The sequence below is a fragment of the Notolepis coatsorum genome (genome assembly GCF_963971535.1).
Source record: "Notolepis coatsorum genome assembly, contig: SUPER_10_unloc_2, whole genome shotgun sequence".
Classification (NCBI taxonomy): Eukaryota; Metazoa; Chordata; class Actinopteri; order Aulopiformes; family Paralepididae; genus Notolepis; species Notolepis coatsorum.
Genome location: NW_028174871.1, coordinates 1,295,164 through 1,308,265, shown reverse-complemented (window position 1 = coordinate 1,308,265; position 13,102 = coordinate 1,295,164). Strand labels below are relative to the sequence as shown.

Below are 13,102 nucleotides of genomic sequence, written 5' to 3'. Positions count from 1 at the left end.
CGATACGATTCCATTATCGATTCTGCTTATCGATTCGATTCTTTATCGATTCCCTTATCGATACCTGATCAATTTATAATTTAAATAAATAAATTGGAAATGCAACAGAACTACATTTAGTCATTTAGCTGACGCTTTTATCCAAAGCGACTTACAAGTTCTGTACGACAAGCCATCAGGAAGGGCACAACTCTATCAGCTGAGCAACAATGTTCATCAAAGTGTTGAGTGCTACAGTGTAGGTTAGTTTATTAGGACAAGTGCATGACAGTACGGTTAGTTAGGGTTAGATATATTTTTTTTTAATTCAGATAATGGTTGAAGAAGTGCGTCTTTAGTCGACGGCGAAAGATTGGACGTGATTCGGCTGTCCTAACTGGGGTGGGTAGTTCATTCCACCATTGTGGGGCAAGGACTGAGAATAGGCGACTTCTCTTTGATGACCCTCCCGGAGCTCGGATAGGAGTAGGTCTGAGGCGGCCAGAAGATGCAGAGCGTCGGGGTCTAAGCTGGTTAGAATAACAACATGCAACTTGACATTTCTGATTGTCATTTATTGTTGAGCCCCCATGTCAGAAAAATACAAAAACTGTAAAAAATAAAACATTAACTATAGCCTACACTTAAATAAAATAATGTCTTTGAGATTCTCTTAAAATGTATTTATTTTTTATTCTTAAACTAATTTAATCTATTGAATAACAGGTTGTTATTCCTCTGACTTCTGTCTCTCACTCACTCACACTATCTCTCACACACACACACACACACACACAGAGAGAGCTCCCTCCCCGGGCCCCTGTCCTTTATGTATTGGCTTGTGTTGCTACACGGACACATTTGTATGTTGCACCACTGTACTTCCTGGTTTACAGACATGTAAACAAGCACTCACGTCTCTCATTATATGTGAACTAAAGAGTACAAGGTTTACACAACAGCCCCCACCTGCTGTTTTATTGTATTTGTACCTGTACTATCCGCTGTCAGCTGTTTATCTCTCTTTGTGAGCTTGATTAAATAGCGTTAGCTCACGTTAGCTCCGCGGCTAATTTTAGCTCACCCTGATCTAAATCAATGACTAGGCTCTAAAGCATTCAAGTAGTTTTCACTGCACATAGAAGTAGCCAAACAGCGGGAGCATTTCGGGAGCATATTACCAAAACCCAGGCAATTTCGAGCCCTTAAGGAATCAAATAGAGTCTGCCATGGCCATGCTAACGTAACGTTATTGCGCAACTGTAGGCAGCGATAAGGGAATCGAAAGTCACAGGAGCCACACGGTTCCAGGGCGTCTCTACAATTCGTAGCCGCATTTCTGCAGACCCCTCTCTGATTGGTTGAACTCTATTTTTGCAGACCCCTCCCATTTCTGCAGACCCCTCTCTGATTGGTTGAGCGAAGCCCCTCTCTGATTGGCCCCCCGCATGAGCCGAGACAAGCTCCTCTAGCCAGGAGTCGAAACTCCGTTAACTCCAGAGAGAGAGGCTGAACGCAATTTATACGCATGGAAGTATTGATTACGCCATAACGAATCATTAAAAAAATATACCGTTAACTGGAATATGTTGTGTGTGCCTTTACACATGTTGGATAGGATTATGTAATTGGTTTGTATAGCGTCGCGTATAACGTTATTTCGCGTGACTTCACGGTTTATTCACATTTCACAACACAGCCAGCGGTCAACTTGTTTACACTCCCCACTTACTGTACAATGTAACATTTAGATTAACCCAGTTGTCTATCTGTATGTCATATGTTACGATGAATTGAAAATGGGGGACCCTGATGTAAACAAGACGAAAGTCTTTCTCTGGGGTCTGCATTCCCTTAACAATTGTATGTATTGAGCTGTACTGTGTACTGTATACCCATTCTGCAATCTGTTAATAAAGTTTTCAATCAATCAATAACTAGACAGTTACAATATAACATTTAGATTAATTAACCCAGTTAATGCCTTAAGAGAGAGAGGCTGGTGGTCAAGTCAAGAGTTATTTGTCACAAGTTGTTTATTAGCCTAGACATTTTCAATTCATCATCTTGTTTACATCAGGGTCCCCCATGTTCAATTCATGATAACATATATGACATACAGGTAGACAGATGGACAGTACTGCTACATTTAGACATTTATGACATACCAGATTTTGAACTTGTGGTAGGCCTAGACATTTTCAATTCATCGTCTTGTTTACATCAGGGTCCCCCATGTTCAATTCATGATAACATATATGACATACATTGATTGATTGATTGAAAAGTTTATTAACAGATTGCAGAATGGGTACAGTACAGTACAGCTCAATACATACAATTGTTAAGGGGATGCAGACCAGAGAAAGACTTTCGTCTTGTTTACATCAGGGTCCCCCATTTTCAATTCATCATAACATATATGACATACATGACATACAGATAGACAGTACTGCTACATCTATACATTTATGACATATCAGATTTGCAAATACAGTACTGTTTGTGATACAAAAGTGTCCAGAAAAGGAGTGTATATACATTTGGCATAGAAACTGTACATTGGAGGAGGTTGGTTGGGTGGGGTTGGGTGGGTTGGGTGAGGGCTGTACATTGGAGGTGGGGGGGGGGGGGGGGGGGGTTGGGAAGGGGACACACACACATTTTACACTGTACATTGGAATATTGACAAAGCCTTACTTGGTCATTTACTGTACAACTAGGTTAGGACATTTGTAGGGGCCAGTTTTCGAATTGCAGTCTCACGTAGGTGTTTTTTGAGAGTGTTTTTGAAGGTGGGTAGTGATTCACATTCCTTTACAGCTTTAGGTAGAGCGTTCCACATTGATGTGGCATAATTGCTAAACGTGTTTAGTCCCTTGTTTGAGCCGAATCTGGGTTTTACATGATTTGTGGAGCTCCCTCTGGTGTTGTGATCGTGGTATTCACTGACCTTTGGGAAGTATTTTGACATGTACATGGGTACCTTGGTCGCGTAGTGTATCTTGTAGACCAGGCCCATTGCAAGTTGCTGTACTCTGTCGTCTACTCTAAGCCATCCTAGGTTGTCAAAGTGGGCAGGGGTGAGGTGGGTTCTAGGAGTCAGGTCAAGTAGTAGTCTGACTAGCTTGTTTTGAGATGTTTGTAATTTGTTTTTTAGTGCCTTTGAGGTGCTTTGGTACCATGAGGTGCAAGCATAGTCGTAGTACCCTTGAATGAGTGCTCCTGCTAGAGTCTTCAGGGTATTCTTGTTTACCAGAGAGGAGATCCGGTACAAGAATCGCGTTCGTTGGTTGACTTTTTTTATTACATTGGATGCCATTTTGTCACAGGAAAGATTAGCCTCTAGGATGGAACCCAGGTAGGTAATTTCATCTTTCCTTGTGATAATATTGTCACCCACTGTAACCGAGAAGCCGTCGGTCTTGCTGAGTTTGTTATTTGAACCGAAGAGAATGGACTCTGTTTTGCCCATGTGTAATGATAGTTTGTTGTCGGCGAGCCATATGCAGATTTTGGTTCAGATACAGGTAGACAGATGGACAGTACTGCTACATCTAGACATTTATGACATACCAGATTTTGAACTTGTGGTAGGCCTAGACATTTTCAATTCATCGTCTTGTTTACATCAGGGTCCCCCATGTTCAATTCATGATAACATATATGACATATATGTATGGGCCACTCTCCAGGTGACCTGCATCGACCTTGCCCACACCAGGATCTCCTCCTCAGACTGGTGAGTCATTCGCACAGTGGCCTCAAAAGAGGTATGGTCAACGCAGGTCCAGGATGGGTTCACCGCACGTCTGTACGTGCAGACATGATATGTGTAACCCTTCGGTAAAAGTCCTTCAACACACAAGCAACACGATGTTATTTTTTTGAAAGCCAGTAAATACTGACAAAAAAAAGCATAGACACTTAGAAGAAGCAATGTATAGTCCCCCCCACCCACCCAACCTCCTCCAATGTACAGTTTCTACGTGAATGAATGAATGAATGAAAACTTTATTTAACAGATTGCAGAATGGGTACAATACAGTACGGCTCAATACATACAATTGTTAAAGGGATGCAGACCTGAGAAAGACGTGTGTCTTGTTTCCATCAGGGTCCCCCATTTTCAATTCATATAGACATTTATGACATACACAACATACATGACATTTATGGCATAGGGACATATAGGTATTTAGTACTGATACATTTGTGACATAGGCGGTATTCAAATATACAGTACTGTTACCCCTAGATCCTGACAGAGTATATACATATGATGGGGAGGGGACTGTACATTAGGAGGGGGTGGGTGGGTGGGAGGGAAATATACATACGGCGGGGAGGGAATATATACATGCGGTGGGGAGGAGACTGTCTATTAGGAGGTGGTGGGGGTTTTGGGCATTTACGGTGGCCAGTTTCGAATTGCAGCCTCCCGTAGGTGCTCTTTAAGGGCGGTTTTGAATGTGGGCAGGGATTCACATTCCTTTACAGCTTTGGGTAGGGCGTTCCACATTGTTGTGGCATAATTGCGAAACGTGTTTAGTCCCTTGTTTGAGCCGAATCTGGGTTTAACATGATTTGTTGAGCTTCCTCTGGTGTAGTGGTTGTGGTATTCACTGACCTTTGGGAAGTATTTTGACATGTACATGGGCACCCCGGTCGTATAGTGTATCTTGTAGACCAGGCCCATTGCAAGTTGCTGTACTCTGTCGTCTACTCTAAGCCATCCTAGGTTGGCAAAGTGGGCAGGGGTGAGGTGGGTTCGTCAAATGTATAGCCTTTCTTTTCTGGACTCTTTTTGTATCACAAACAGTACTGTATTTGTAAATCTGGTATGTCATAAATGTCTAGATGTAGCAGTACTGTCTATCTGTCTACCTGTATGTCATATATGTTATCATGAATTGAACATGGGGGACCCTGATGTAAACAAGACGATGAATTGAAAATGTCTAGGCCTACCACAAGTTCAAAATCTGGTATGTCATAAATGTCTAGATGTAGCAGTACTGTCCATCTGTCTACCTGTATGTCATATATGTTATCATGAATTGAACATGGGGGACCCTGATGTAAACAAGACGATGAATTGTGAAATGTGAATAAACCGTGAAGTCACGCGAAATAACGTTATACGCGACGCTATACAAACCAATTACATAATCCTATCCAACATGTGTAAAGGCACACACAACATAGTTAACGGTATATATCTTTTAATGATTCGTTATGGCGTAATCAATACTTCCATGCGTATAAATTGCGTTCAGCCTCTCTCTCTGGAGTTAACGGAGTTTCGACTCCTGGCTAGAGGAGCTTGTCTCGGCTCATGCGGTGGGCCAATCAGAGAGGGGCTTCGCTCAACCAATCAGAGAGGGGTCTGCAGAAATGGGAGGGGTCTGCAAAAATGGAGTTCAACCAATCAGAGAGGGGTCTGCAGAAATGCGGCTACGAATTGTAGAGACGCGGTTCCAGGCATCGGCCAATTAGGAACCGGTTCCCAATGGGAACCGGTTTTCGATTCCCATCCCTTAACCGTCTGTAGTGTGGTAGTGAAAGGTTAACCTTCTGTAGTGTGGTAGTGAAAGGTTAACCTTCTGTAGTGTGGTAGTGAAAGGTTAAAGTGGAGATGAAGCAGTGAGCAATGTGATCCTAGTTTGTTTGTTGTGTACCTTGTGTAAGACAGGGTTCTATAATCAAATGTGAAATCTATCTTATTTGTCTGAAAAATATAATATAATATCCCTGTTTTCAACATGGGCGCCGCCATTTTGTTGCTGACGTCATACCGGGGGTTGGGTGTATACACTCTGGTTAGCTGCCTATATTGAATGGGTCAGTCAGCAAATAAAATGTTGCCTACAAAACAACGGGACCGCGGTGGTTCTGTTTGTATTGCTCCTGGCTGTTCAAACTAATTTTACCATGTGAGAGAGAGGAAAGTTGGTTAATTTCCACAAACTACCAGTGAAAAAAACAGTGTTGTTGACATGTTGGCTCGGGCTGCCTGCACCCAGACGGCGCGACCAGCCTGTTGGACAGGGAAGGAGGATCTGCAGCGAACACTTCATTGCCTCGGATTATGTTGTTGGGGTGGGATGTTTGTCCAGAAGACCACTAATCAGCTGAAGCCGGACGCGGTTCCCTCGGTCTTCGACAGACAGACCGGCGTTAGCTCTCGGGAGCGATCGCTAGCTAGTTGGCACCAGCCGGGGCCCGGCGTTAGCTCTCGCTAGCTAGCGTTAGCAACCGGAGCGTCGCGGAGCATTCAGCCTGCTGGCTACCTAGACCCACTTCAACCAGCGTCGCGGAGCATTCAGCCTGCTGGCTACCTAGACCCACTTCAACCAGCGTCGCGGAGCATTCAGCTGTGTAGCCAGCAGGCTGAATGCTCCGCGACGCTCCGGTTGCTAACGCTAGCTAGCGAGAGCTAACGCCGGGCCCCGGCTGGTGCCAACTAGCTAGCAATACAAACAGAACCACCGCGGTCCCGTTGTTTTGTAGGCAACATTTTATTTGCTGACTGACCCATTCAATATAGGCAGCTAACCAGAGTGTATACACCCAACCCCCGGTATGACGTCAGCAACAAAATGGCCGCGCCCATAATGCTAAATGCTTCAGAAATGTACACAACAAATCGTTTTTTCTTAGAAACTGCTTATTTTTATAACGTGACTTCTTCTGTGGCTTATCTAAATACTAATGTGATGCTATGAATATGTATTTATCGCACTGCTTCATTTCCACTTTAACCTTCTGTAGTGTGGTAGTGGAAGGGTTAACCTTCTGTAGTGTGGTAGTGAAAGGTTAACCTTCTGTAGTGTGATAGTGAAAGGGTTAACCTTCTGTAGTGTGGTAGTGGAAGGGTTAACCTTCTGTAGTGTGGTAGTGAAAGGTTAACCTTCTGTATTGTCGCAGTGAAAGGGTTAACCCTTTGGTAGTGTGGTAGTGAAAGGTTAACCTTCTGTAGTGTGGTAGTGAAAGGTTAACCGTCTGTAGTGTGGTAGTGAAAGGGTTAACCTTCTGTAGTGTGGTAGTGAAAGGTTAACCGTCTGTAGTGTGGTAGTGAAAGGGTTAACCTTCTGTAGTGTGGTAGTGAAAGGGTTAACCTTCTGTAGTGTGGTAGTGAAAGGGTTATAGCTCTGATGGGTACCCACCGGAGCCACTCCCACCTCTTAGTCAATTGGTCTGGACAGAATGCAGGACATTCAATGCAAACGTGACTTTATAGCGACATCAATCAATGTGTAATCCTACCTCATAGGTGATACTTGGGGCAGGAGTGTATCATGTATCATGTGCTCCATAATTATGTCGCTCTAAAACGAAGCAAGCATGCAGTCACCACCTTAGCACCCCGAGGAAGGCTTGCATTGGTGGTATGTTTTTTTTTTTTTTTTTTATGTTGTATTTAGTCATGTTATAATAAAGCCTTTTTAATGTTTGCTACAGAACAGTGTGCCTTGGCGATTTTTAGAGAGGTTTTTACGGAAATAATCGACATATTGAGCTATTCTACATAAGGAGACAAACTTAAAACGTCTTAATTGCTAAGAACTTCTTTAGTTGAGAACAGCCCCATACCGTTCTAGTATCCTACTGGTCATTACATTGGAATAGGTAAAAAAAAACGTTAACCGTATGTATATATTCTCTCCCCACCGTATGTATATTTCTCTCCCACCCACCCACCCCCTCCTAATGTACAGTCTCCTCCCCACCGTATGTATATACTCTGTCAGGATCTATGGGGGTAACAGTACTGTATATTTGCATATCGTATATGTCACAAATGTAACGGTACTATATACCTGTGTATGTCATGTATGTCCCTATGCCATAAATGTCATGATGTCATGTATGTTGTGTATGTGATGAATGTCACTATGAATTGAAAATGGGGGACCCTGATGTAAACAAGACGAAAGTCTTTCTCTGGTCTGCATCCCCTTAACAATTGTGTGTATTGAGCCGTACTGTATTGTACCCATTCTGCAATCTGTTAAATAAAGTTTTCATTCATGCATTCATTCATTCAACCTTCTTACTGTCATGCACTCTTCCCCTTTTTTTTTATTGATCTTTTTTTCCCCTCCTTTTTCCTCCGATTTTCTCCCATCCCAATGTTAGTCGTTATGCCAATTCCCAATCCCCTTCCTGGTCGCTGCGCACTTACCCCCCACAGTCGGTCTGGGAGAGTGGAGGCTATCACGATATCACGTGCTTCCTCCGACACACGTCTAACCAATCAACCGCTTCTTTTCACCTGGCAGCGCGGACTCTCACTGAGAGGGTGTAACGTGTGGAAGGATCACACTACCCCCCTTAGATCCTATCCTCGCTGAGCAGGCGCCCCGACCGAACTGTAGGAGTCGCTGTTTACAACGACCCGGACCCACCCCGCCAGCTTCTCCCACCCTCTAATACAGCCAATTGTATTAGTGTGAACGGCCAGCCAAGCTGGTGACAACGCCGGAGCTGTGAGCTGGATTCGAACAGGCGAATCCAGCGTCTCCGGGGTTGGTGACGAACGCAATCTCCGCTACGCCACCTGACCGCCCCTTCATGCACTCTTCCTACTATACTAATATGTCTTTACTACTAAGCACTCAACACTGCAGCACTCACGTTTCAACACTTTGATGAACATTGTTACTCAGCTGATAGAGTTGTAGCCCTTCCTGCTGACTTGTCGTACAGAACGTGTAAAAGTCGCTTTGGATAAAAGCATCAGCTAAATGACAAAAGGTAAATGTAAATGTGGGTAATGGACTCTATCGCTCACTATTCATCCATCCACCCATTGCTATACAACCTCAACCGAAACAAGCAAACTACAGTGAGTACAAATGGGAATCACTAAAAACTTGCCATCTCATGCATCACGTCATGCACTACTGACTACTGCATCCAACGGGCTGTTAAGGTGGGGCGTGAGGTCCGATGAGGTTAAGATTATACGGTTATGGTAGGGGTGTAGGCTTATACATGAGATACCAAGAGCTAGATCCACAAAGAATGGATTGCACTGTGCAAGTTGCACCCTTACTTACAATTCATTATGAATTGAAAATGGGGGACCCTGATGTAAACAAGACGAAAGTCTTTTTCTGGTCTGCATCCCCTTATTAACAATTGTGTGTATTGAGCCATACTGTATTGTACCCATTCTGCAATTTGTTAATACAATTTTCATTCAATCAATCCATCTTTACGGTGCTAGACTAGAGAGAGAAGGCCAACTGGCTCAATACACACAATTGTTAAGGGGATGCAGACCAGAGAAAGACTTTCGTCTTGTTTACATCAGGGTCCCCCATTTTCAATTCATAATGAATTGTAAGTAAGGGTGCAGCTTGCTCCGTGCAATCCATTCTTTGTGGATCTAGCCCTGAGTCTTTTAGGGAGTCCCGAGAAAGAACACCTTGATTCCTATTTCCTACATAACATAACAATAGAGGCCATTTGACGGTGCTCTATATACAGTAGACATACAGTACATACAGTTTTGGTACGAGTGGCCTCAATGGGAATGGAACCCCTAACCCTGGCGGTGTTAATGCCGTGCTCTACCCTATTCTACACCAGGCCATAATTCAAAGCATCCTCACCTCATCCATCACAGTCCGGTATACGGTTCCACTGACAAACACACCAAACACAAACTCCAACACATCACCAAGACAGCCTCCAAAATAATTGGCTGCCCCCTGCCCCCCTCTCTGGACTCCATCTACACCTCACGCACAGTCACCCGCTCTGGTCAAATAGTCAACGATCCCTCCCACCCAGCACACACCACTTATTCCAGCGCATGCCCTCAGGTCGCTACAGGTCCATTCTAACCAGACACACACACGCTTCACAAACAGCTTTTCCCCCACAGCAGTCCGAACACTGAACACCATAGGCGGCGTGTGGGCTTCTGGTCCAGGTAGGCTTTAAAGGGGCCCCCCCCCCTCCGCGTGCAGCGCGAAAAATTTGACCTTTTATTTTTGGTTGCACGCAAACTGTCCAGGTTCTGATTTCATATACACACACACACTACTAGGCTATACTACAGCGAGCCCCACTCATTTATATATAGTGCAAATTAAGTGTTCAAATGAAAGCATCCAATAATATATTAACCATTGTCTTACCTTAATAATGCAGATAAATGCGACGTTTCGTCTTGGTGAGAAAGACCGTGTTCACAACTTGAATCACAAGTTGCAATGAAGTGAAAGTTTTTCGTAATTTAGATCTCATCATGCTTTGAAAACAATGTACATACAGTAGCTCTAAAAAGTGTCCACGATTTGATGAACTCGGACTCGCATCATGTCCTCTTAGAGCAAGCCCTTGTTTGCCAAGATAAAACAACATACAGCCTCGGGTGATCGGTAGTTATGCCCAGGGCCAGCCCCGGTGCAGCTTCTATTTATTCTATTCTACATTATTTAACCTGAGCCTATGCGTGATTGGTTACTGCCTGTACCTGGAATGTTAAACGCTGCCACCGATTGACACCTTCGTCGTTGACACCTCGGCCAGCGAGCCGGCTGCAGCACAAGACACACACAATAGCCAGCAGCCTGCGCACATATATTATATACATTTCAAGATTCCGAGCATAATATTCTGGGTAGGCATAGCCCCCCCCTAGCCTTATATACGCGCCGCCTATGCTGAACACCCTGGCCCGCCCCCCTTGCACGCATCCGTCAGTGACTGACACTGTTACATGTGACTGTCCTGTATGTATTTATGTATGTATATATGTATTTATTGTGGGGATTGGGAGGTGGGAAAGGGGGGCGTTTGATGTCTGATGTTTCATGTTGATGTGACCAGTGCTTAACAAACTGTACCGCAAACAATTACCGCCAATCATCGTTGTGTGGCATTAAAGTATCTTGTATCTTGTACCCGTTGACCTAGAGAGGACCCCCCCCCCCCTGCAGTCACAGATACAGTGACACAACAGACCTGAGGCACCCGAGGCGAGACTCCAAACATATAGATGGAGCCGACGAGCCACACTTACTGCAGACGAAGAAGTAGGAGGCGGTGCCAGTGAGCAGGGTGGGGCTCCGAGCCAGGGAACTGACCAATCCACAGATCCCTCCAAACACCAAGAGGACCAGGCTGAGTGGGAGCAGCACGACAATCACACTGTGCATATCTGTGTGAGAGACACACACACACACGCACACACACGCACACACACACGCACGCACGCACGCACGCACGCACACACACGCACACACACACACACACACACACACACATACACACACACATACACACGCACACACACACACACACACACACACACACACACACACACCACACACACACACACACACCACGCACACGCACACGCACACGCACACACACACACACACACACACACACACACACACACACACACACACACACGTGTCACTGTAATCCACACATCATATATCACTCATAGATAACATTCTAATGTTGAGAGAAGTTATATGCGTTTGCTTATTGATTGATTGATTGAACATTTTATTAACAGATTGCAGAATGGGTACAATACAGTACGGCTCAATACACACAATTGTTAATAAGGGGATGCAGACCAGAGAAAGACTTTCGTCTTGTTTACATCAGGGTCCCCCGTTTTCAATTCATCACACATGACATACAGATAGACAGTACTGCTACATCTATACATTTATGACACACCAGATTTACAAATACAGTATACTTATGCTTGATCATCTTATGGGTACAGCAAATACCACCACCACCACACTGCCTTTACGGCGGCTGATTAATTTGGCCCTCTCTATACCCCAATGTGTCAGCAGTTCTCAGGTCACCAATTGCACGTCTATATATGGACATGTCCAAGGCTGCCAAATGTCAGGGTCATTATTATCCCACAGTCACAGCAGAGACACCTCTCTGACATTTGCGTCTCCAAGCCTTGGGGCTGATTCTTGGCCATGGGTTGTGTTAAAGAAGGCTCGTTATACTCGCAGGTCGAAAGGACAACTCTCAAGGATAAGCAGCACTTCTCTGTGACCCTCCGACACGCACACACACACACACACACACACACACACACACACACACACACACGCACACACACACACACACACACACACACACACACGCACACGCACACACACGCGCACACACCTACACACGCACGCACACTCACACACACAGACGCACACGCACGCACACGCGCACACACACACACACACACACACACAGACATACACACACACACACACACTTATGGCTGTTTTAATGCAAACTTCATACATAGAATGGCTCAGGGTTTGAAATAGGAGAGTATAGGTCTCTACTCACTCAGCAAGTATACTTCAAAGTCAGTATAGTTAGACGTGTCCGACATGTCCCCGATGAAGGAGTAGACATCCTCACCTATAATACAGTGCAATACAATGTTGAGAAATAATATAAATGGAACAGTAAATATGTCTTGTTATGGAAGAGCTGTACAGTGCAGTGGTGTTAATAATAAGAAAACCATTGACAGAAGGACAGAAGATTGAGCTACAATAAAGGATCGATGCACCTTCATTGATCCTCCACAGACCCGAGTGGGAGCTCACGTCCTGAAAGTCGCTGCTCCGGTTCAGTGGATGATGATTCGTCTCTGTGATGATGTACCAGTACTCGCTCCCGATGGCAGCCGCCAAGAAGGCGAAGCTCAGTAAACCGCAGACACCCGCAGAGATCACCAGCGAGCCAAAGGTTATTGTTATCCTGCTTTTGTTGTGGTGGTGGGATGACGGTTGATTAGTTAAATTCATCCTTTATTATCCGATGTTGTTGTTCCTCTCTCTCAGTCTCTGGTAAACTCAACGAAATAATCACCTGTGATGATGATGATAAATGGTTTTACGCACTGACTCACCGCGGGATGCGCGCAAAAGCCAGGAGCCAAAATCACCACCAGTTGAACAATTAATTGTGAATTCCTTTTGCTCCAAAAACAGACACTGCTGTGTGTCGTTATCCAGACGCGTTCTGCAGGAATCCAACTGTGTGGAAAGAAGAAACGGAGTTGGGGTGCGGTGACGGTGAGCGCAGTGGCCGGAGTGAGTGAACTACAGGC

At 44.7% G+C, this 13,102-nt stretch overlaps 1 protein-coding gene across 1 annotated transcript in view; it reads right to left on the bottom strand.

Moving 5' to 3' along the window:
- The window catches only part of tmem235b (transmembrane protein 235b), a gene marked incomplete at both ends in the record, with an annotated part of 39,345 nt that extends 26,548 nt beyond the window's left edge, over positions 1-12,797 (bottom strand). The window contains 2 exons of the mRNA XM_084338419.1: positions 11,021-11,158; positions 12,560-12,797. Of these exons, the coding sequence (XP_084194545.1) occupies positions 11,021-11,158; positions 12,560-12,797 (376 nt within the window). The remainder of the gene's footprint in view (positions 1-11,020; positions 11,159-12,559) is intronic.
- Between the last annotated feature and the right edge of the window lie 305 nt (positions 12,798-13,102).